The sequence below is a fragment of the Sus scrofa genome, chromosome 4 (genome assembly GCF_000003025.6).
Source record: "Sus scrofa isolate TJ Tabasco breed Duroc chromosome 4, Sscrofa11.1, whole genome shotgun sequence".
NCBI lineage: Eukaryota > Metazoa > Chordata > Mammalia > Artiodactyla > Suidae > Sus > Sus scrofa.
The window spans coordinates 7,027,931-7,053,769 of record NC_010446.5 but is presented as its reverse complement, the minus strand read 5'-3'; the positions used below and the strand labels follow the sequence as shown (position 1 = coordinate 7,053,769).

At 51.6% G+C, this 25,839-nt stretch overlaps 1 protein-coding gene across 3 annotated transcripts in view; it reads right to left on the bottom strand.

Annotated features, from left to right (window-relative positions):
* The window catches only part of ZFAT (zinc finger and AT-hook domain containing), a 205,298-nt gene that overhangs the window by 121,220 nt on the left and 58,239 nt on the right, over positions 1–25,839 (bottom strand). For all 3 annotated transcript variants that reach the window (XM_021088872.1, XM_021088873.1, XM_021088874.1), the window contains one exon: positions 7,071–7,247. In XM_021088872.1, the coding sequence (XP_020944531.1) occupies positions 7,071–7,247 (177 nt within the window). The remainder of the gene's footprint in view (positions 1–7,070; positions 7,248–25,839) is intronic.

Below are 25,839 nucleotides of genomic sequence, written 5' to 3'. Positions count from 1 at the left end.
CTAACATGTGAAAAACACCAAATTAACAGAACGAAGGGGGCAAAAACCACATGATCATCCCAGCAGACACAGGAAAACACATTTGACAAAATCCAATACTCTTTTATGATAAAAATGCTCAGCAAACTAAGAATGGAAGGGAACTTCCTTAACCTGATAAAGGGTATCAACAAAAAAACAAAAAACCCACGGCTAACATCATACTTAATGATAAAAGACTAAACACTGTCTAAGATCGGGAACAAAACAAGGCTGTCTGCTTTTATCACTTCATTGTACTGGACTTTCGAGTCAGGATAACCAGGCAAGAAAACGAAATAAAAGCCATCCAGATTGGAAAGAAAGAAGTAAAACTGGAGTTCCCGTCGTGGCGCAGTGGTTAACGAATCCGACTAGGAACCATGAGGTTGCGGGTTCGGTCCCTGCCCTTGCTCAGTGGGTTAACGATCCGGCGTTGCAGTGAGCTGTGGTGTAGGTCACAGACGTGGCTCGGATCCCGCGTTGCTGTGGCTCTGGCGTAGGCCGGTGGCTACAGCTCCGATTCGACCCCTAGCCTGGGAACCTCCATATGCCAAGGGAGCGGCCCAAAGAAATAGCAAAAAGACAAAAAAAAAACAAATTGCAATTATATTTATAAATGAGCAACCAACAGTCTGAAAATGAAATTAAATAAAATTACACTACAGTACCATCAAAAAGAATAAAATACTTAGGAATAAAAATAACCACGGAGGTGTGAGCCTCGTACACTGAAAGCTACAAAATATTTCTGAAAGAAATTAAAGAAGACCAAAATAAAGGAAAAGACTTTCTGTGCTCACGGATTGGAAGGCATAGTACCGTTAGGATGGCAGTCGTCTCCAAACTGACCTGCTGATCCAACACAATCTTTCATCTGACTCTATCACGTGCTTTTTTGAGAAAAAGACAGAAAAAAAACCCTAAAAATCATATTGAATTGCAAGAGACCCAGAGGAGCCAAAACAACCTTAAAAAAGGAAGAACAGGAGTTCCCGTCGTGGCGCAGTGGTTAACGAATCCGACTAGGAACCATGAGGTTGCGGGTTCGATCCCTGCCCTTGCTCAGCAGGTTAACGATCCGGTGTTGCCGTGAGCTGGTGTAGGTTGTAGCTCCGATTGGACCCCTAGCCTGGGAACCTCCATATGCCAAGGGAGCGGCCCAAGAAATAGCAAAAAAAAAAAAAAAAAAAAAAAAAAGGAAGAACAAAGTTGGAGGACTCATACCTCCCCACTTTAAAACTTACCCCAAAGCTACAGCCATCTAAACAGTACTGTACTGGTGTCGGGACAGACATACAGATCAATGAAGTAGAACTGAGAATACAGAATCAAACCTATTACCTCTATGGTCAACTAAGTTTTGACAAGGGTGTCAAGACAGTCCAATGGGGAAAGAAGAGTCTCGACAACCAACGGCACTAGGAATACGGGATACTGGATACCCACACAGGAAAGGACGACTCTGGACCCCCTGCTCCACACCATCTATACAACTTGACTCGAAATGGACCAAAGACCTCAAAGCTATGATGTATATATACTCATAAGTATATACAGATTTTTTTTAAGATAAGGGTTAATATTACCTATACAAAGACATCCAGATGGGAAAGAAAGAAGTAAAACTATCTCTGTTTGCAGATGACATGATCTTACATCAAGGGACTCCCTGATAAAGAGTTTCTACAAATCAGTAAAAATCACAGAAAAATGGACAATTGACATGAATGGCAATTCACAAAAGACTAAACATCCTTGAACACATAAAGCATAGTCAGGCTCACAAGTGACCAGCAAAATGCAAATTTTTAAAAATACACCATTTTTTGATCTATCAGATTAGCAAAAACTCTTAAAAATTTGAGACTATCCTTGGGTGATGTGGCTGTGAAAAAAAAAGAAGCTCTTAGATCCTGGTGAGAATGCAAACTGGTAAAACCTTTTCACAGAGCATCTGGACAGTGAACCTTTAAAAGAACATACCCTCTGCACAAGCAATTCCTCTAGGAATGCAGCCAACATAAACACACACTGTGCAATGGTATTTTCAACAATATTCGCCGTGACCTTGTTATAATGACACAAAGTTGGGGAGAAGATACATGTCACCAAGAAAGAAAAGGTTAAGTAAATTATGAATTAGCCATGGAATGAAGTGCGGACAGCAGAGAGAAGACACCTGGTACTGAAGAGGAAGGCTATCCAGTATGTGTTGCTGACATTTTTTTTTTCTAAAAAGCCTGCAGAACATATACCATGATCTTTTTGTTATTAAAAAACAAAGCAACAGTGGAGTGTGTATGTTTATATACACATTCAGAAATGTCTGGGAGCACGCCTAATCAGCTGTTAGCAGCGGTTTTTCTAGGAACCTGGGAGGGATATTTAGGGAGATGGACCTTCCTCATTTAGTACTGTTTGCACATTTTCACAGCAAGGCGTTACTACCTTTGTAACTGAGGAGGCGGGGGTATAAGGAGTCAAATCATTGCTACAGGTGCACAGCCCAGGAGAGGCACAAACGTGTGCCAGCAGGAGGGAGGAGAGCTTTGCAGGAACAGGTTCACCCTTGAGAATCTGCTCAGCTCCCAGGGGGCTTGCAAGACCAAAGGAGGAGGGGCAGCAGCCCCAACGGTGAATCCATGCTGCCAGATCCTGCAGAGAGAGCAGGAGGGCTCGAGCTGGGCACAAGGGCTGCCAGGTCCGGGAGGCCCTGGGAGCTCTGGCGTGGATGAAGGGAGGGTGACAGGTGGAACGGGAGACATCCTCTGGAGGAGAGAGGGGCAGCCAGGCCGGTGGTGAGAAAACTAACGATATCAAAGGTGCTCTCTTCCATCAACACGCACGGAGGGCGATGACCCTGTGTCGGGGCTGAGGACCGGGGGCAGCCCTTCCTGGCCAGCAGAAGAAAGGGCCGGAGAGGCAGGACAGACCTGAGGGCTTTGTGTGGCTGTGGGAGACTGGAGGAGGGCTTCCCACCCGAGCTGGGCCGAGGGGCGAGCGCCTAGGAGACGGAGGGGTTCGGAACGACCTCGACGGTGCTGTTATCTTGCACCAGCATCCGTGAGGCGGGCAGGGTGAATCAGAAGCCGGGGGCCTGCTGCAACAGCAACGCGCCCGAGTCCACATGAAGTTCTCGCTGCCTCATTAGTACTTATTCTTTATTATTTACCAATGAAACGAAAGATTCAAAGGATTTTAGCCCTTACTCATGTTTCATTTTAGGAGGAAGAAAAACCTTAATAAGCAAAGCTGAATAAAAATAAAATGAAGAGCTCCGTAACAGCCTTCCTCTGCGTCCTCTGCGTCCTAACCCACAGGACATCCACCTGCCATCTGAATTTTATGAAAGAGCTTATCTGTGTTTCCGCGTTTACAGCTATTCAGCCCCAGAGGCAGGTATACAAACACACAAAGTTCTTGACTAAAGCTCTGACTCTATCTGCCTGTTAAGCTATGAGCTTGCAGGACGGGCAGCCCAGGGAAGGGAGACCAAGCTTGGAGCCCCTGGCACTGGGCAGATCCTTCCCCCACCCCCAGCTTTACTGAGGCATCACTGTCAAATAAAACCTGTATATGTTTAGGTTGTACCGTGTGATTTTTAAGGTGAACCACAGGATGATGTAACATACATACACACTGTGAAGCGCGCTCCTGCCATCAAGCCGACGAACGCATCCGTAACCTCCCACAACACTGTGTGTGTGGTGAGAACACTGAAGATCTGCGCTCTTGGTGAAGTTCAAGGATATAACACAGCATTATGGTTATTATTCTTCTTTTTGGTCACACCCACGGCACATGGAAGCTTCCAGGCTAGGGACTGAATCCAAGCTGCAGCAACTTAACCCACTGCACTGGGTCAAGGATCGAACGCGAACTTGTGCCTTGGCAGCAACCTGAACCACCACAGAGACAATGCCAGATCCTTAACCCACTGTGCCACAGAGGGAACTCCAATACAGCATTATTAACTACAGGCACCCTGCTATACAGCAGACCCCGAGAGCGTGTCTGGGCCCGGGTGCACCGTAACCCGCATCTCCCCGTCTCCCCCACCCCCTGGCGACCGCTGTTCTACCCTCTGGTTCTATGAATTTGGCTCTTTTAGATCCACGCCTAAGTGCAATCCTACAGCATTTGTCGTTCAGTGCGTGGCTTACTTCATCGCGCCCTCCAGGTTCATCTGTGATGCAAACGGCAGGATTTCCCTCGTTAGAGCTGACGTCTACTCCCGAGAGAGACAGAGAGAGAGAGAGAGAGAGAGAGAGAGAGAGAGAGAGAGAGAGAGAGTGTGTGTGTGTGTGTGTGTCCTCTTCTGCACCCAGCTGTCTGTGGGTGAACGCACTCAGGCTGTCTCCACGTCCTGCCTACTGCGAAGACGGAAATGCTCCCTTTCCAAGACCCCAGGGGGTGCCCGAGACCACGGACGGTACTGACCCCTGCCTGCAAGTGCTACGTCTTTGCCTGCACTACGCGTCTGTGATGACGTTTAATCTATTACCTAGGCGCAGTGAGAGATTAACAGCAATAACGGATAATAAAGCAGGATAATGACAACACGATTCTATAACGGAAGTGATGCAGAGGTCGTTTCTCTCTCAGTCCTACGTGCCCAGCTCGCCCTTCTTGTGAGGACGTGAGGGGATACGGCGCCTGTGTGATGAGAAGGAGGGAGGGAGTGACGCGGCCCTGAGATGTGGTGTTCGGCCACCACTAACCTGATGACCTGTCGGAAGGAGGGTCCTGGACCACGGACCTAAGGTGATGCTGGGGTTGGAATGTGAGGAGCAGGTGACGTCAGGCTGATTGGTGGGGATCTCGGGCAGGATGGAATGAGGTTTCACCACGCTACTCAGGACAGCGTGCAATTGAAAACTTGAGAATTGCTTATTTGCAGAATTTTCCATTTAGGTTTTTTTGTTTTTTGTTTTTTGGTCTTTTTGTCTTTTAGGGCCGCACCCGTGGCATATGGAGGTTCCCAGGCTAGGAGCCTAATCGGAGCTGTAGCCACCGGCCTTCTTGAGAGCCACAGCAACATGGGATCCGAGCCGCATCTGCGACCTACACCACAGCTCACGGCAACGCCGGATCCTTCACCCACTGAGCGAGGCCAGGGACCCGACCCGCAACCTCACGGCTCCCAGTCAGATTCATTAACCACTGTGCCACGACGGGAACTCCATATTTTTCAGACTACAGTTGACTGAGGGAGACGGAAACCACGGGCAGCGAAGCCACGGATGAGGGGGTTTAATGCTCCAGTGGGCGTGGCTGTGGACCCCGATCTCGCTGCCTCTGCCCACACGCCCAGAAGCGGGGCTGCTGCATCACGAGGTGGTTCTAGTTTTAACCTGTGAAGGAACCGCTCTACTGTTTTCCACGAAGGCTGCACCAATTTACATCCCCACCGGCAGTGTGCGAGGGTGCCCTTCTCTCCACGTCCTCCCCATCACGTGTCACCTCTTGTCATTTTCACGCCGGCCACTCTGACGGGGTGAGGAGATATCCTGTGGGTACTGATTTGCACTTCCTTGATGGTCCGCGATGTCTGGCACCTTTCTACAACCTGCAGCCACGTGTGCGTCTGCTTTGGAAAAGGTCTGTTCAGGTCTTTTTGCCCCCTGTTTGTGAATCAGTTTAGTTGACAGGTTTCTGGTACCCGACATGGACCTTCCTTCCCCGTACCCTCCCCAAAGCAGAGAGAGGCAAACGCGAACCAGTACGGGAGATGCGGCCGCCGCGATCGCCCGGCGCACTCCGGTTCTCGGGCACCTTGGACTCACTGCCAGGGTCACTGATGGCGACGCAAGGCCCACCTGCCCCCTCCTCGGCCGTGTCTCATTCAGAGGCTGGATTCTCTTCGTTCTCCCCAGGAGCAGTAGCCAGCAAAACCTGCCCTGACTTCACCACGACTCAGGCCTCTGCCAGGCACATTTCCCTGGGCGCCCTGGGAACGGCCACGGGCACTCTTTAACCAAAACACTTTTTGTCTGGAGTCTCTCTCTCCTCGTTAACGGTGTCGGACAGATGATCGATAAGCAGGCCTATTTAGAAATGCCGGCCCGAGTATTCTCAGGAAAGAGCAACGGGATTATTAGTGTGACTAATGAATCCTGCGACGGGATGTTTACTGCCACGGACCGAGCTTCTGCGCAGGAGACTGGCCGAAGCCTCTCGTCACATACAAAGAGTTTTGTGGCGGCCTTTTCCGACCCTGGTTTGCAGCTGTTCTGCCTCTGCTCTGTATTATCTTTGTCTGCAGGGAACTAATTACAGCGCCTGGACAGTTCTTCTCATCCACCCACCTACCGCCTCCGACACCAGTGGGAGACGTCTGGGCACAGAAGACAACATGCCTCTCGCTTCCAACACTGACCATGAACCTGACGGAGTCTGCGAATCAAAGCTCTGCGATGGGAATCCTTGTTCCAGGTGGACCTGATCGGTCCAGCTGGTCGCAAGCGCACCTGCACATATTCAGTCCTCACGTGCGTTATCCTAACAGCTTCCCCCACGGTCTGCTCTGTGGCAGGTGTCACTCTCGGTGCTGACACCGTGTCTGTGGCTTAATCCTCACAGCCTCCCTTGCGACAGTCAGATCTGTCCTCATTTTTCAGATAAGCAGAACAAGGCTCAGAGAAGGGACACTGTTTGCTGCAGGGGGATGCAGCTAGTTGGTGCTGGGGCAGGTAGGGAGCTGGGTACAACCCACGTTTGCCTGACAGCCAGTCCCTGCTTTCTACCCTGCGGGATGGCGTCACCTCCTTTCAATCATCCGTCCATCCATCCTTCCATCCACCGGCCAGGCTCCAGAGAAGCACCTACAGAGACTGGGTACAGAGAATTCAAGGACACGCTCTTATGGGAGTGACTCTACAATGGAAATTATCGTGCCTTCTGGTTGGAAACTTGGAGTTTCTGGATCTCTGTGCCCACCAGACAGAAACTTAGGGTCACAGTATTACCCGAGGGCAAACCAGCAGCATCATCGCCCAGAGGCACACCCGTGGGCGTGGCGCCCCCTCCCGACACCCCGGCCCCCTTACCGTCTCCGGTTCTGCCTGGGTTGGTGGGCTCAGGGGTACTCAGAGGCCTGAGCGGAATGATGATCTCATCCACGTTAACCCCTTCCTCGGCGTGCTTCTCGGAAACGTGGGAGAGCAGTTCTGCCTGACTCGGTGAGAAGAGGTTACAACATTTACACATGAAGATGGCCGGGTTTTCTGTAAGAAGAGAAAAAAAAAAGCAAAATATGTTATCTTCACAGTAAAAGACAATTACATCCAATTACCAAAGAAAAATATTGAAAGCTGCTCTTATGAGCAACTGCCAGCCTCCCAAAGACTGTGTCTTTCTCATGGACACTGCACAGCCAGGGAGCTCACTTCTAACATCAGGTGGCCCCAGTTGCCAGAAAATTCTTTTTACAATATTTCAAGACCTCAGTCCTTCTGAACAGTGTCTAATATGGACCACCCTGTGACCCCCAGCTACTCAAGAGCTGAGATTTCAGTATCGACAATAGCAAAGTAAAAAAGCCACTATGGGGGAGTTCCCTGGTGGTCTAGCACTTTCACTGTGGCGGCCCAGGTTCAATCCCTGGTCTGGGAACTGAAGACCCCACATCAAGCCACTGCACACTGCAGCCAAAAAAAAAAAAAAAAAGAATGTGGAACTTAAAAATTAACCCAACCCTCAAATGAATGAATCGTACTGACAACACTGAAGTATCCTAGCAAAACTCACTCAAATTAGGTGCAAGGAAGAACTGATCAAAATCGCATTTCTCAAGAGCCAAGACACCTTCTCTGGGCAGGCACAGGAGCCAAGAACATGAAGGATGGAAGCTGCTGCTTTTTTAAGCCACTTATCTTCCATTTAAAGCATTGTCACCGTTCACAAACATTTACTCATATTCCATTATGCTCACCCCATTAGACTAGGCAGAAAGACACAGGCGGGGAGGGGGGGGCCTCATTTTTGAATCTGATAAAATAGTTATAGGCACATATAGGAATATGATATTTAGGATCCAATAACAAAAGCGAGAATTGCTATGATGGCTCTGAAGGTTAAATTTCCCACTCAGGTCCCTAAGAGCTGGGTGACCTTGGAGCAGGAGGAACGCTCTGGGTGGCAGAACGCAGGACACACGGGGACGCGCCTCCTCTGCCGTGGGGACACAGGAGGCCCTCGGGAAACCACACCCCCACTCTGCTCTCACGCACGCAGCTGTAACAGCTGGAAAACACCCACGCCGCCTGGCTCCCCGACACTCACCACCGCCAGCCTCGAAGGGCTTTTAAGGCGGCCTGGTACTCATGCAAGGTCTCCAGGCCTCTGACCCAAACAGATCACCCCTCAGCCTCTCCCTCCCCGATCCCCACTGTCTGACCCCCGCCTCCTCGTTCACTGAGGCAGCCAGAAGCAGCTCTGGAGCTTCCTCCACGACTGCCCACCCCCCCACACCCGCATCTTCACCCGGCCGTGGCGTGTCAGGTATGTGTCGGTGTGGGGGGTGGGGTCCACCTTGGGGCAGAGGCACTAAGTTTATTGTCGACATTCTAAGAACAGATACACAGGAGTTCCCGTCATGGCGAGGCAGAAACGAATCGGACAAGGAACCTTGAGGTTGCGGGTTCAATCCCTGGCCTTGCTCAGTGGGTTAAGGATCCAGCGTTGCCATGTGCTGTGGTGTAGGTCACAGACATGGCTCAAATCCTGGGTTGCTGTGGCTGTGGTGTAGGCCAGTGGCTACAGCTCCGATTCGACCCCTAGCCTGGGAACCTCCATATGCCGCAAGTGCAGCCCTGAAAAGCCAAAAAAAAAGAATAGATACATGTATGCATATGACCAAATCACTGCGCTGTACACCTGACACAAACACGACACTGTAAATCAACTCTACTTCGATGTAAAATAAAAGTTAAGAAAATAAATGAAGAAACAAATAAAAAGAATAGCCGCTCACGGAGTTAAGAGAATGCAGACCAACACCGAGACACTGTTAATGCTTTTACACCTAAAGACAATGCAGCCTCTGCCTGCACCTGGGAGGCCTGCTCCCCACCACGGCCGCACCCTGGAAGGCAGGGACAGGGGACAGCACAACGGCCTGCCTGCTCCGAACGCCAGCCTCTGCCACCCTCTCAACGATGCTGTTCCAGTAGCTTCTGCTTCTTTCTCCCGATCAGCTTCTCTTCCCTCTCTGCTGGTCTCCATATGCCATTTTTGCTTTCATCCTTTTATTTTATTAATCTCTTTTTTTTTCCTTTTTAGGGTCACACCCACAGCATATGGAAGCCCCCAGGCTAGGGGTCGAATTGGAGGTGCAGCTGCCAGTCTGCACCACAGGCACGGTAACACCATATCCTAGGCGCACCTGCAACCTACAGCACAGCTCATGGCAACGCCGGTTCTTAACCCATTGAGCGAGGCCAGGGATCAAACCCTGGCCCTTATGGATACTGGTCGGGTTTGTTACCGAGGCCTCCTGCTCCCATCTCAAGACAAAAGCAAATTAAGCGTCTCTCCATCTCCACTCCAACCTCTCCCCCAGCCCCACGGTTCCCCTCTTTACACAGGATCCCCCACCAGGAAGGAGACAGGAAAGGAGGGCAGCAGGCCAACACGGTGTTGCCGCAGTGGGGACGCGGCCCGGCGAGGCACCGAGGTCACAGAAACGAGGCCCTCTCCGCCTTCCAAGAAGGGGCTTCTCTGCGAACAAGCAGGCAAGCTAATGACCTACGGGACTTCTTTCCTCCCAAATAACACACGCAACAGAGACCTAACAAAGCAGAACACTGCTGCGTCAGTGAGACGCTCTCAAGAATGCTGTCAATCGATATTTTTTTTTCCAAGAAATACTTCATTCTAAGGAACCCAGAACACTTCCAAACAAGAAGAGATTACAGTGACACCTTTTTTCTTAATAAGGGGCAAGTCGTTTTCCATGTGCTTCCTGCTGATCCTGCAACAATCCTAGGATTTAGGCGAAAAGAGGTTTGTCATTCCCATCCCGCAGATGAGAAAACTGAGGCTGAGGAGACGACATCTGCCCAGGTCAGGGCCCAGACTCCTGGCCACCTGTTTTTGTTTGTGTGTGTTTGTTTGTTTTCTTTTGTGGCTGCCACACAGCATGTGGAGTTCCTGGGCCAGGGATCAGATCCAAACGGCAGTTGCAGCGGGAACGCCTCAGCCACCTGCTTTTGATGTGAGCTATGCTGGGCTGCAGCCCATGAGTTGGGCCCCTCCAGGTTAAAGCTAAAACGCTTATCCCACAGCCAACGGCGTCTGAAATGGAAACTACAGGGCGGAGCGTAATGCCCACACCCTATCAGTTTCCTTCTTGGTCAGTTCAGCATCTTGCGGGGGCGGGTGCCCGCTGCAGGCACTGGGGCTGCCGGGATGAATCAGGCATGAGGTCCTCCAGGTGGGGCCACTGCCCCACTTGGAGACAGACACGCCTGGAATAACTACATCATAGGGTTTTTACTGAAACTACTTCCCAAGGGACCTGGGCATATTCCTGATTCCTGTTATGCTTTCAGAAGAAAGAGAATTCTGGGACATGTGACAGCGCAGAACTTCCGGGAACCAAAGTGTTCTTGTGAGGGGTCCCTCAGTTCACAGGAACCCCAAGCACTGTCTGGAGACCAAATAAATAAAACTACTCTCGCATCTGCATGTGACAGCGTGCTGGCGGCGGCTGTAACCAACGCACCAGCCCAGCTGCCCTGCACGGCCTGGAGGTCTGCGCTGCTGGGTGGTGGCTGGCCTTGGCCATCCGCCGTCAAGCAGCATGTCCCCCAAACGCCCCCGTGTGTCCAGGTGAGGTGCGGGGGGGCAGCACGCGTGGCTGAGGACGGACAGAATGGAGGGTTCAGCGTGGGATGGAGACGGACACGGGGCCAGAGCCTGGGCCGCGTCACGGACAGCGGCAGGTCCCTGCGAGCCGGATCTCGGCACCGCCCACGGAGACCACGCGCCGCGCCCAGCAACGGGCCCAAGGGCCTCGGGGACGCGGCCCCGGACTTCTCGGCGGCGGCGGTTCTCTTCCGCAGAGCCGGCCTCGCGCTCGTCCCAAGTGCGACCTGGGACCAGCGCGAAGGCCCTCAACGCGGCGGTCCCTCGGCCGCCAAGTCCCAGGAGCCACCTCTGTGCTCCGCAGAGGACACATCACGGCACGTCCCCCAGAGACCGTCCACGCCACCACTGAAAACCCTGTTTTCAAAGAAGCCTGAATGATACGGAAAACGCTCAGAATGAACGTTCAAGTCTCCAGAGCGGGACAGGCCGCGACTCGGTTCGCACAGGATTTTGCCCCGAAAGGGACAAGACGAGCTTGACCAGTGGACGGGAGGGAAGGACAGACAGCCAGGCTGAAGGAAATACACCGAGATCCTGCCTGCTGGACTCCCTCCCTGTTCACCCTGGACTCTCCACAACGAGCCCCTGTGAGCTTTAAGCATCAGAAAGGTTCCGGACGTGCTGAGAAGCAACCTAACAGGTAAACCCAGTGGTGAGGACACGGTTCCAAGGGACGAGCAGCTCGCGCAGGCGGCCCCGGGCAGGGGTTCGAGGAGCATGGAGCTGGGATGCTGCGAGCAGAGGGCGGGCAGAGCTCCCTGGCTAAGGGGCTCCTAAGGCTCCAGGAGGGGGTGCCGAAGAGCGCCTAGAGGCAGCCCGGAGCTGGATGAGGGGCCCTGGGGCAGGCACCGGGGCTCCGGTGGGCAGCAGAGGAGGGCTCCAGCCAGCACCCACATGACCTCATGCCCGCCCCCACCCCACCCCCACCAGCCAGGCTCATGCCCATGCTGCGAGTGCAGCACCGGGGTTCAGAGAGGCTGACCTCCCCTCCGCCACACAGCCAGCAAGCAGGGCAGAGGGGGCCCCCAGCTTTACCTGACCCAGGCCCAGGGTCCCCCGCCCTTCCAGGGTCAGCACTGGTGGGAAAAACAACTGCACAACGGCAAGAGGACCACAACCCCACCCCGAGCCGTGCCACTGGGTTGGCTCTGCTTTGCTACCAACAGGGCAATCTTGTATTAAGAACAGGGCAGTGCTCCCTCCGTGAGCACCGTCTGTGAGCACCCCCCGGCCTCTGGCGAGGAGGGAAACCGCACTCTCCAGGGATGCTGGCAAAGCAGTACCAACAGCAAAATGCCAACCAGTCGCAGAAGGCGTCAGAGCAGGCTGCGTCCCCTCAAATGCTAAGAATTGTGAGTCTACCAAAATAACAACAAAGCGGCTCTTTTCGTTTTTCATAGTGGACTAATAGAAAAAAATGCATCGCATACCCTGAAACATAATCATAATTATGTTGTCAGCTAATTCTGATGAAGATGCTATAATTCGGAGGCATTTTTAGGTTCAATTACTGTGCGCTCGTCCTTATCAAAAGGATTCAAAGGGAAAATGACGTGTTCAACACAAGGAAAATTACAGAAATCTGGGGTTTGAGCATCCAATTTTTATGAATTTTTGCCAACTTTTAACCAGCTACTCCGTACTGTTAAAAAGGAAAATCTTAAAATAACCACATAAACAAGTCCTTGATTCTGAACTCTGATTTGCAAACACTCCTAGCTGGGAACAGCCAAGTCCTGTCCATAACCTCTGACTGCCCACCTACTCACCCCGACCTGCAGAGCAGACACTCAGAAGGCCTTTCTCCCCTCCCAGAAGAAGGTCATGAACTTGAGGGGCCTGCAGGTCCCAGGAGGGTGGATGGGACCCTTTGTTCCAGGGAGGGTCCCTGGGAGCTGTGGGTTCCTGGGAACTGAGAGTCCCTGGGAGCTGTGGGTTCCTGGGAACTGAGAGTCACTGGGAACTCTGGGTCTCTGGGAGCTGAGGGTCCCTGGGAGCTGAGGGTCACTGGGAGCTCTGGGTCTCTGGGAGCTGAGGGTCCCTGGGAGCTGAGGGTCCCTGGGAACTGAGGGTCCCTGGGAGCTGAGGGTCCCTGGGAACTCTGGGTCTCTGGGAGCTGAGGGTCCCTGGGAACTGAGGGTCACTGGCGGGGTGACCGGGCCTCTTGCCCCTTCACGCGTCAGCTGGACTGGCCTGCTCCAGAGGGACCCTTCCCCAAATCTCAGGCCCTCGAGTCAAAGGCCAAAGAGGGTCAGCCCAGCCATCGGCTGAAGTCACACGCTCCGGCCGGCTCCCAGCACGCAGACAAGGGCATCCGCCCTTTGTGCCGTTATCCTTTGCTAAGTCCATCTCCTGTGGGGGCTCAAGAGCGGGACGGGACCCAGGCAGCCAGGTCTCCCGGCCTCTGCCCCCCGTTTTCAAATGACCATTATTATGGGTACAGAAGTCACAGGGCGAACACATGCTCGCTGTGCAATATCGAGTAACACAGAAGCACGCCGAGCAGAGACACCCCTCCCATCCCTCTGAGAAGGTCGGCGTTCCTGAGCTTTTGCTGGGTGAACCCAGGACAGAGAGAGAGGCAACTCCGTATGCCCCTGCCCTCCCCCTTCCCACCTGGGGGCCCTGAACCCTCCCCTCCACCCGCCTCCGTCTCCCAGTGCTGGGCTCCTGGGCTCCTCAAGGAAGATGGGGGAGGAGGCATCTGGTGTCACGGAGGGTCTCAGGGACCCCGAGCAAATGCTCAAAATATGTTTCCTAATAGAAGCAACGTCAGAAATGGCCTTGCCATCTGAGCGGTCTCGTGGGGACAGCCAGGACTGGGCGGCAGGGGCTCGGGGTCCCAGCCTCTGCCTGGCTGCATACAGGTGGGCCCATGGTTGATTCACTCACTCACAGTAGAAAGGGCAGGGGGTGGGCAGGACAAAATGATGCAGTCTCGGTTTAAAGACGCAAGCATGACACAGACACGGCAGGTCAGACTCCCTGGAAACAGGCATCAGAGAGTCCTGGGGAGGGTCCCGACGCCCACACGCCCTCCTTCGAGGCACCAAGGGAGGGGTTTCTCTATGTTCAGGCCAGCTGGTCTACCCAAGGCCAGGCCCCGACAACCAGAGACCAGGATGCAGAAGGAGGGCTGACAATTTTGGGAAAAAGGAAAAGAAAAGGAAAGTGTATGTCCACACAAAAACTTGCAAATAAATGTTCCTAGCAGCTTCATCTTAACCGCCAAAACTTGGAAGCAACCAAGATGTCCTTCAGGGGTAAATAAATAAATCAACTGGGGTCCGTCCAGACAAATGAATATTATTCAGCGCTAAAAAGAAATAAACTCTTGGGAAGGAGAGAGGGGCAAGACAGGGGTGCCAACTATCAAGTATAGAATAAGCCAGGGAGTTCCCTGGTGGCCTATGGTTAAGGACTTGGCATTGTCACTGATGTGCCCCAGAGTGCTGCTGTGGCTCAGCTTCCATCCCTAGCCTGGGAACTTCCACATGGTGCAGGCACAGCCAATAAATAAATAAACAAAGGCACAAGGATATATTGCACAACATGGGGAATAAAGCCAGTATTTTATAATAACTATAAATGACGTACAATCTCTAAAAATTGTGAATCACTACACTGCACACCTAAAACATATATTGTACAACAACTATACTTCAATCAAAAACAAAAGGAAAAGAAAGGAGCTATCAGGCTCTGAGAAGACACAGAGAAACCATAAATGCAATTACTAAGTGGAAGAAGCCAGTCTGAAAAGGTTGTACATGGTATGATGCCAACGACACGACATTCTGGAAAGGGCACAGCCATGGAGATAGTAAAAAGATCTCCAGAAGTAAGGAAAAAGACAGTAAAAAGGTGGCCATGCTTGGGGTGGGGCTGGGGGCTGAGCGGGCAGAGCACGCAGCATTTTGAGGGTAGTGAAAATGCTCTAGATGATACCATAACGATGGATACGCATCCTTACATATCTGCCCAAAGCCGCAAAACAGACAAGAGCAGGAGGAAGCCCTGCTGGAACCGCGGGCTGTGGGCAATGACGCTTTCCATCCGCACCAGGGTACCACCCGGCGGGGACGCTGATGGTGAAGGAGGCTGTGCACACGTGTAGGCAGCAAGGACAGGAGATCTGTGCACCTTCCTCTGAGTCTCGCTGAAAACCTAAAATGTCTCTAAAAAACTAAAGTCTTTAAAAATACATACGATGGCAAAAAGGTGCAGAAAAATGGAGTAGGTGTGTTTTTCCCAATTCATCCCACTAAGTACAACTCAAAACCCAGACATCACAGATAACAGAAACCTAAGACTGAAAATCAGAAAGAAGGCAGCAGAGCAGCTAACACCCTGCAACCCGGGGAACAAGACAGTGAGGGTCCAGGGCTTGCTTTCGCCTCCTAGAACCTGGACGTAGAAATACCAACAGACACAGGCAAAAACAGCTCCAACATGAGCCTGCTCTTACTGGCCAACGGACAGGAAAGGGCAGCCTTGCTAGACAGAAACCCTTTAGACAATATCTTTCGCGCAACAGCCAAACCCCGCAGACAGCACTGCAGCTCCTGCCCACCTCTGCCAGAACGATCGGTGACTGTGAAGATGGAACAATAAAAATATACAATCTGAATAACAAAAAATAGACTGAAAAAGAACAAACAGAGATTGAGGGACCTGTGGGACTATAACAAAAATCTAATACTTGTGTCAGCAGAATCCCAGGAAAGGAGAGAGATGTAGAAAACTATTCAAATAAATAGTGGCTGAAGATTTCCCAAGTTTAGCAAAAGACACAAACCCACACAGTCAAGAAAATTAGCAGGGAGTTCCCTTTGTGGCTCAGTGGTTAACGAACCCAACTAGGATCCATGACGATGCGGGTTCAAACCCTGGCCTTGCTCAGTGGGTTAAGGATCCGGTGTTGCAACGAGCTGTGGTGCAGGCTGCAGACGCGGTTCAGATCTGGTGTAGTTGTGGCTGTGGTGTAGGCCGGCAGCTCTGATTCAACCCCTAGCCTGGGAACCTCCATATGCCATGGGTGTGGCCCTAAAAAGCAAAAATAAAAGCAAACTCCAGAGCAAATCCAAAGAGATCTATGCCAAGACACATTATAACAAAACTTCTGAAAACTGAAAATAGAGAGAAAGTCTGAAATTAGCAAGAAAATTTCCTGTGAGAAAAATAAAAAACTATTCAAGGGACAGCAGACTTCTCATCAGACACATGGAGCCCAGAGGGAAGCAGCACAGCCCTTTCAAGTACAGAAAGGACAGAACAGTCCACCCATAATTCTACACTAAGCAAAAATGTCCTTTAGGAATGAAGGGGAAACCAGCACCCCCAGAGGAAGAAAGAGAACTTGTTGCGATGAGACCCAACCCAGAGGATGGCCGAGGAAGTGCTCCGAACGGAAGAAAAGCACTAAAACAGTGAATCCTGGGACATCGAGAAAGGGGACGTGGGCAAAGGGAAGGGTGAAAACATGGCCAAATAGCTCAGATGTCCCTTTTCCTGTTAATTTCCTAAATTATATTCGACCATTAAGCAAAAGGCATAACTCTGTCTGACATGGTTCTTGACGTCTGCAGAAGAAACTGTTAAGATAATTATAAATAATGGGGGACATGAGGTTTCTAAGCTTTACTCAGGGAATTCCCATCGTGGCTCAGTGGTAACGAACCTGACTAGTATTCACGAGGTCGCAGGTTTGATTCCTGGCCTCTCTCAGTGGGTTAAGGATCCGGTGTTGCTGTGGCTGTGTGTAGGCCGGCAGCTGTAGCTCCAATTCGACCCCTAGCCTGGGAACCTCCATATGCTACGGGTGCAGGCCTAAAACGCAAAAAAACGAAACAATTACACTTCACTGAAACTGGTAAAATGTCAACAAACAGTCCTGCACCTTGACTACAGGGGTGGCTCCAGAAACCCACACACGTGGTAAAAGCGGATAAGAACCACACGCCCAGCACCAGCATTCCTTTGCTGGCTTTGACACCGCACAGCAGTCACGCACGGCGTAACCACTGGGTGGGGGGATGAAAAAGTGCTGGAGGTGAACGGCGGCGAGGGCTTCATGACAACGTGAACGTCCTTATGCCCTAAACTCTACACCTAAAAATGGTCAAAAGGGTCAGTTTTAAGTTAAACACATTTTTTATTTCCCCCCCCGCCCCCCCTCCGCCCAAAGAATGTAACCATTGCAGTGAACCAGGTAAGGCAATATAAGAGCTCTCTGCATGCTCCTTCAAAGTCCCCATGAACCTATTATTATTTCAAATACGAAGTTAAAACAAACACTCTAGCAAACAAAACAAACCAACAGCTACCAGTGTGTATTCTCTGGAAAGGGCACTCCATTTGAGAAGAAGCAGGTACAGTGCTTGGCACATGCATGACCTTGTCCAAAATCAAACACCTTGTGAGGTATACATCTCACGGGGAGGAGTGAGACGGCTCACAGAGGGACAGCCAGGGCTCGGTCTGGTCCCTGTGCCACCTCCATGGGGTGGCAGGCCTCTGTGGGCTCTCAGGGCTGGCTCTGCACCCACATCTTTGTCCAGCACATTCCTCACCACCTGCATGCGTTACCTGCCCCCAGAGCCCCACCCACCCCAGTGTCACCCATCCTCGTCTTAACACGCCACCAGGGGCACAGCAGGTGGTATCAGTAAGTGTTAGATGAACTGGTGATGAGAAACACCCTTAGCCACTTACCCATGACCACAAGAAGACAAAATGCTCACGACCAGACCATCAAGTTTCTCTATTTAAAAGCCAGAGTAGGAGTTCCCATTGTGGCTCAGTGGTTAACGAACCTGACTAGGATCCATGAGGACACAGGTTCGATCCCTGACCTCGCTCAGTGGGTTAAGGATCCAACATTGCCGTGAACTGTAGTGTAGGTCGAAGATGAGGCTCAGATCCCGTGCTGCTGTGGCTGTGGTGTAGGCCAGCAGCTACGGCTCCAACTCAACCCCTAGCCTGGGAACCTCCATGTGCCCAGGGTGCTGCCCTAAAAAAAAATAATAGTAAATAAAAAATTAAAGCTATAGTGTAAAAAACCCTCTGCCTTCCTCTTGTTGATTAGTATAAATCATCCTTCTCTGCTTTTCAACTTTTACTTGGATTGATTAGAGCGTTCAACAGCCAAAATCAAGATCCTATTAAACCGCTGACCTTAGGAGATGAGCAGGATGGCAGATTCTTTCAGAGTTAGATTTTTTGTTTTCTTGTTTTTCACCTGCCCTTAAGTTATTAAATTCATAAGTGCTGGCAGCCTCCCAGTAGGAGTGGAAATATTTCAGCAACATACAGCCAGACTGCTGTCACATCCAAGGTAACGAATAAACTCTCACACTGTGTAGCTTAGTACAATGGAAAACACTTTTTCCCCTTTATTTTCAGGATAAAAGGCCGGGGCTTGGATAAAACATTTGCCTTCCGCTTAGTTTATTTTGCAGCACTTTTAACCAGCTGTGGATATGACATATATCACCACTGCTGAAAATTTCCTGTAACCAAAACAAAGGGTCCAGGAGGAAGAGGCAGAAGAAAAGGAAGCCTCAGTCCGTTAAGCCCTCGGTACGAGCTGGCACCACCCAAGGCTCATGCCAGGCATGCTTCATCTTCGCAAGGATCCTGTGAAAGAGGTCTCATTACTGTATCCCCTCAAATCTAAGACAACAGCTACTCTAGGACACTGATACTTTACATAAACAACACTAAAAAAGATCAAAATGTGACCAAAAAAGACTAAGACACACTGGTTTCTAATAGTACTACTTGCGAGACACCTCCTCATTTAGGGATGTTAAAATGCGAGTCTTGGAATCAAGTGAAACTCAGGAAGACTTCCAGATTCTGATGGAGAAGCAGCTCGGGCTAAGTACAGGGGAGGCTGGACTCCCAGCCCCTGCTCTTTCCTTGTAAGACCCCATTTCCCAACCCAGTGCCCCCAACACACACACTTGGGCTGGGGCCCCACCTCTGGCCTCACTTCTGTGATAGTAGCTCAAACCCTGCTTTCAACAGAGGGAAGAAGACAGACACTCCCTGAGGACCAGGCGCTTGTATATCCCTCACCACATCTAATCCTGACAAGCTGGGTGGCTGCCCGCCCACAAGGCACCTCTGCAAGAGGGGAAAAAGCACCCTTTTCTTAAGACACTAGCTCCCCCTGTCAAAAACTGCTCACAATGTGCTCACTCTGCTGGAACTAGATACTCTACTACCATGTGCAGAACACTGTCATAATGAGTATACAAATCTATGATGAGTGATGATCTCTTTAGACATGGTACCCTTGTGCAGTGTGCAACCTGCACAGCTGTACACGGTGGCCCCAATAAGTCAGTCATGAAGATATTATTATTATCCCATGTTGTAGAGGAAGAAGCTATACTTTGCCTGAGAGGATCAAATTCAGGCCTATATGCTTCCAAAGCCACTTGGGCAATTCACAAGGAATTTAAAAATCAGGCAGAAACACAGATTGTATGCACGTGCCACCAGAGAGCACGGGAGAACGCAGGAATCCTGTGGCGGAGGCACCGGGGAAGGCTGCTCCAGGGAGGGAGATGAAGGGATCGGGGAGGGAGGCAGGCAGGGGGCAGAGGCAGGCCAGCCAGTCGGGGGAGGGAGCAGAGGAGAGCCTTAACCCCCAGGGAGCCTTGAGTGCAGAGGGGAGGACAAATTCAAGGTAGGGAGGCAGGTGACAACTCCGGGTCCTCAGAACCACCCCCCAAGGAAGCTCGCCCAGGAAAGGCGAGGGCACCGGGCCCCACAGCAGGAGGCCCAATGGGGGGGAAGAGGGGTAACCACACAGGAAGCCCACCCCCTGGGAAATTCCAAGAAGTTGAATCTGTATTTGAACTCTCTGGACTTTATGTGTATCCTTTTTTTCTTTTCCCGCCCATGCAGAGGTGCCTGGGGCAGGGACTGAACCCCAGCCAAGACTGTGACCTAAGCCACAGCTGTGGCAATGCCCAGATCCTTTAACTCGCTGCTGACGGGCCAGGATCGAACCCGCATCTCCGCAGAGACCCAAGCCACTGCAGTTGGATTTTTAACCCATGCGCCACAGCAGGAATTCCAATCTCCGGGTTTTTATTTTTTCTTATTTATTTTTTTATTTATCTTTTGTCTTTTTAGGGCCACACCCGAGGCCTATAGAGGTTCCCAGGCTAGGGGTCCAATCGGAGCTGTAGCCACCGGCCTACGCCAGAGCCACAGCAACGTGGGATCCGAGCTGCGTCTGCCACCTACACCACAGCTCACAGCAACACCAGATCCTTAACCCACTGAGCGAGGCCAGGGATCGAACCCACAACCTCATGGTTCCTAGTCGGGATTCATTTCCACTGTGCCATGACGGGAACTCCAATCTCTGGGTTTCAGATGCTAGCAGGTAAATGAGATTTTTCTGGGAAAAGAAAACCACGCAGGACAAAGAAATCAAGTCTGCAGGTTGGATGTGCCCGAGGGCTGCCAACTTGCAACTTGGGAGAAAAGGTCTTCCACCTGGGTGACTAGGCCACCGTTAAGCAGCGGGGGCATGGAGACTGGTCTGCAGAAACAGAGAGACAGAGACAGCGTGAGGGCCACACCTTTCCCCACCCCTCTGACTCCCCAACACCCAGCAAAGTGCCTGGCTCCGGGGAGGCAGCTCCTGAATGCCACTCATTTTCAGTTTCATAGGCTCTGGATTTTTCACATCTTCCACAATGATGCTTACATGGGTCATCCAAGAAAAAAATTAAATTTGAAACGTTTATATTGATATTAGAAATAAAGGCACAGTAAGTAAGATCTCCTACTGATCCCCAAACAGCCTGAGCCCCCCGCACAGCCTGACGGGCTCTGGGCCAAACACCAGGCAAGGAAGGACAGCGGGGCCACAGCTGTGGGTGCTCGGCAGAGACGCGAACCCTGGTCACAGGACAGATGTTTCCCAGGGCTGATGGTGTCCTGGTATTTCTCTCAGAAGCATATCAGCCACTGGACTGGGTGACTGCAGGTGGGTGGGGACATCATGTCCTCTGCCTGTCCCTGTGGGTCTCTCATAAGGATAGGTCAGAGTGACACTGAAAGTGCAGTGTTCAGATGACAAAGAGAAAACAGAAGAGAAAGTGGTTTAACCAGAAGCCAGATAGATTTAATTTGGAACTGATGAGGAAAAAGCATTCTTTTTTTCTTGTTTTGCCTTTTTTTTTAGGACTGCATCTGTGGTTGTATGAGGGTTCCCAGGCTAAGGGTCGAATGGGAGATACAGCTGCCGGCCTAGACCACAGTCACAGCAACGCAGGCTCCGAGCTGCATCTGCGACATACAGCACAGCTCACGGCAACACAGATCCTTAACCCACTGAATAAGGCCAGGGATCGAACCCTCATCCTCACGGACACTAGTTGGATTTGTTTCCAGTGGGCCACAAGGGGAACTCCAAAAAAGGCATTCCTGATTCAAGAGCTACATTCACTGCAACAAGATACCTGGTAGGGATGGACAGCCAAGCCTCAAAGTGCCAGATTTCCGAGCTTTGAAAGCGTGGGCCAGGTGAGCAGCTGCCCAGCCCAGATGCACAGGGCCCAGTGCACAGGAGGCCCAGGATTAGGGGAAGCCCAGCAGGAAGAGGTACAAGAGCTCCTAGAGCTGGGTGTTCTGGGAGAGATCCCCCGTGTCAGCCGTGGCGGGGGGAGGGGGGGGACGAAGACTTCATGGCCAAAATGGCACCCCCAGCCTCCCCACCCACCCCAGTTTCAGAGTTACATTAGACCACCCACTTTGTGTCCACAGGCCTGCAGGCCAGTGACCCCACCTGATCCGCCCTGCTGTCCTGGGAAGTGGCCAAGTAGATGGTTCCTACTACTGTCACCATCACCTCCACCATCGCCAGCATCACCAGCATTACCTCTATCACCATCACCTCCACCACCATCCCTCCATCGCCATCACCACCATCACATCACCTCCATCACCATTCCTCTATCACCATCACTCCACCTTCGCCAGCCTCACCAGCATTACCTCTGTCAGCATCACCACCAGCATCACCTCCACCGCCATCCCTCCATCACCATCACCACCATCACATCACCTCCATCACCATTCCCCTATCACCACCACCTCCACCATCGCCAGCATCACCAGCATTACCTCTATCACCATCACCTCTACCACCATCCCTCCATCGCCATCACCACCATCACATCACCTCATCACCATTCCTCTATCACCATCACTCCACCTTCGCCAGCCTCACCAGCATTACCTCTGTCAGCATCACCACCAGCATCACCTCCACCGCCATCCCTCCATCACCATCACCACCATCACATCACCTCCATCACCATTCCCCTATCACCACCACCTCCACCATCGCCAGCATCACCAGCATTACTTCTATCAGCATCACCACCAGCATCACCTCCACCGCCATCCCTCCATCACCATCACCACCTCCACCATCACATCACCTCCATCACCATCCCCCTATCACCATCACCTCCACCATCGCCAGCATCACCATCACATCACCTCCATCACCATCCCTCTGTCAATACCACCATCACCACAATCACCTCTGTCATCATCACCACCGTCACCTCTGTCATCATCACCATCATCAACTCCATCACCACCACCGTCATCGTCCCCATGTACTGAGGAGAGAGCTAGGACTCAGAGCAGTTAGTGGGATACTAAGGAGCCCCGATCAGATAACACAAAGTCAAAACTTGACCAAGACCTCCCAAGTGGATCTCCGTAACTGCCCACCCCCCTGGGGGCCAGCACTGTTCCAGGACGTAGTGTCATTTCCTGTAATAACGTAGCAGAGCCCCGGAAGAACAAAGCCTACGAGGCTACAGAGACATTTCAAAAGATTGATTACAACTACGAGTAGCTACACCAAAAAGGGAACCTCACTCTTGTGTGTTAGAATTTAAGACAGCAACTCACTGCAGGGAGGGGTAAGCTGGAAAATCAAAGTGCCACCAACCCACCCAGACCGCACACCTAATAAGTACGCCCCCACACGGCTTGACAACAGGTCTAGAACTAGGGAACAGAGAATCATTACATATAAGGCATCAGCTTTGGGGGGGGGGAGGGAAACATAGGTTACCAACACACAGTAAACCCAGGGCCTTCACTCAAGCAGGCACCATACATGTGCCAGGAGCACCCTCTGGTGGCCAGTCTGAGCACTACACCTTCCGTCCGAAGGATGAAGCCATTCCCAAGACTGAGCAGAGAGACCCGAATGAAAATGTGGCTAATATTCCCTGATTCCTACCTCTGCTGGAGGCCATGCTTTGCTCACCACCCACTTAATATTCACATTAATCCAGTGAGGGAGGGGCTGCTGTCCTCACTTCAAATCAAGTAAACTGAGCCCAAGGAGGGGATGCAATGTCACTCGGCAGGTAAGCACAAAGCAGAAGCACAGCCCAGGCCCCAAGCCCATCCTACATGCAGAGTCACCACTTGCTGTTGCTGCTTCCCCAGCAGGGCTTGGGTCTGTACTGGCAGCAAGTCCTGGACGACCCGGCAGGTGAGGCAGACCCAACGCCAACCCCAGATTCTCTGTCCTAGTCACCACCAGCCACTGCCCAGCCATTCTCAACCCATATAAAAGTTATCTCCAAACCTTATGGTGCTTCCCCATTCACGGCCACATTTTTATGCTAACAAAGTGGAACTGAGTCAAAGAAGTTTAATTCAGTGCTCCATTCGCACAGAGTACAAAAGGGGCCCCACTTCTCGGCAGAGTCAGGACAGATTCTCCTTGGGCCTGGGGCTTCTGCATGTGTTCTGCTTGGTCTCACAGTGAATTCAGTCTGTGAACATCCACAGATCTGTTCATCACTTCGAAACACTTTTCTACATGTATGCTGTACATCATGTTTCTCAACAGCAAATTTTAAAGGAAAAGATAGAGGGGAATCTCTCATTTTAAAACAACAAAACACGGAGTTTCCTGGTGGCCTAGGGATTAAGAATTCGGCATTGGCATTGCTGCAGCTCTGGTTCGATTCCTGGCCCAGGAACTTCCACATGCCACAGGTGAGGGCAAAACATAAAAAATCAGATGACAAAGTGAGGTGAGAAGCCCAGACCTAAACATGAACCCACCTCTGCCCCAGGAGCCGTGCAGCCCTGGCATGTGTGGTGGCCTCCTGAGCCTGTTTCCCCATCTGCCTGGGGGGTCTGCTGGTGCTGCAAAAGGACTGCAGGACATCCCCAGCTGGGGACTGACACTTCTGACATGGTAGGAAGGGCAGTCATCTCAGCCAGGAGCTGGGTCCCCCAGCCCCTGCTCCCACCCCGCCCCGGCCCACCCGCCCAATGTGATGGAGTCTGTGTAAGCCTCTGAGCCTCACTAGACCCCATTAGCAGTGACCTTGAATGTTTTAAAGTGGAACCTGGCCTGCAAGCCTCACCCAGAGGCTCACTTACACAGAGATGGACAGAGCCGCCTGGACGGAAGCCAGGGTGTGGGGACAGCCCCAGACAGAGCCCCACTCCCCTCTGGCCTGGCCAGGCCCGCTATGCACCTGCCCTCCCACCCGTCCCCAGATAATCTCCAAGGCGCCCTCCCAGCTCAGAGCTTCAGTGGGCTGAAATGCCAATAAACACACACCCTAACTTTGGTATTATTATCATGCATCTCATGAAATGCTGATGAGCATGCCAACTTCTTTAGCTCACAAAGTTAACGTTTCTGTTAAATGCAAAGGAGAAATCCCACGGGTGCTCCTTTGTTGAAACTGCATTAACAAAATGAAATGAGAAACGCTTGGTACCAGCTATAATTAAGGCTGGGCCAACAGCTGCATTATAGTTTCATGCATACACATTTCTCCCATGTTGAAACGTGGCGTAACTTTTTTAAGTTATTTTCAAGCTCTCTCAGAGTGAGAGCCCTGGGCGATAGTCGACTCACACTTAACGTCAGAGCTGAAGAAAGCACCACAAATTTTATGTCAACAGGAACCACAGCCCTCACCCATTTCTCTAAGCAGCTGCACCATCCTTGCCCCAGCAAATAGGGGGAAGCTCTGAGGATGTGGCCAACGCCCTGCAGGGACATCAGCCCCCCTCGTGCAGACCACAGAGGGGGCCCAGAGCCCTCCCACCATGGGAAACACAAAATGTGCAAATTCCTCTCTCATTTTTGTTTTTTGCCTTTTTTTCCCCCCTGCTTTTTAGGGCCGCACGCAGGGCACATGGAAGTTCCCAGCCTAGGGGTAGAATCAGAGCTACAGCTGCCAGCCTACGCCACAACCACAGCAACACCAGTTCCAGCAGCATCTGCAACCTACCCCACCGCTTGCAGTGTTGCCAGATCCTTAACCCACTAAGCAAGGCCAGGGATTGACCCTGCATTCTCATGGATTCTAGACAGATTACTGCTCAACCACAAGGGGAAGTCCCTCCCTCTCATTTTACAGTGTATCTGAGGGGAACAGCAATGCTCATGGCACCGCTGCCAGGCCTCTGAGTTTCCAGCATTTAATTATTTGTTTATTCATTCATTTATTTATCTGGCCAGAGCGTGCAGTGGCTTGATGTGGGAGCTCAGTTCCCAGACCAGAGACTGAACGGGGCCGCAGCAGTGAACCTAACAGTCCTAACCACTAGACCACCAGGGAACTCCCCTGAGTTTCCAGTTTCTGTGTGTTGTTGTTTCAGTTTATTTTGGTTCCTTTGTGTGGCAAACCCGCCCAGTCCCATTTCCAAAGGCAAAGGGCTGCCTCGAACCAGTTTCAGCACGGGGCCTGGGGACAGCAGCTCTGGGGGCCCTTCTGCATGACTGGAGGAGCCGTTCCCTTCCTGATCCCTGGGTCCTGGGCTGGAGACCCAGCTGCTGCCACCCTGCTGGGCTCATCAGGGTGGGGGGGGGCAGGGGGTCAGCTTGCGGAGGAAATGCTGGGGAAAGGACGT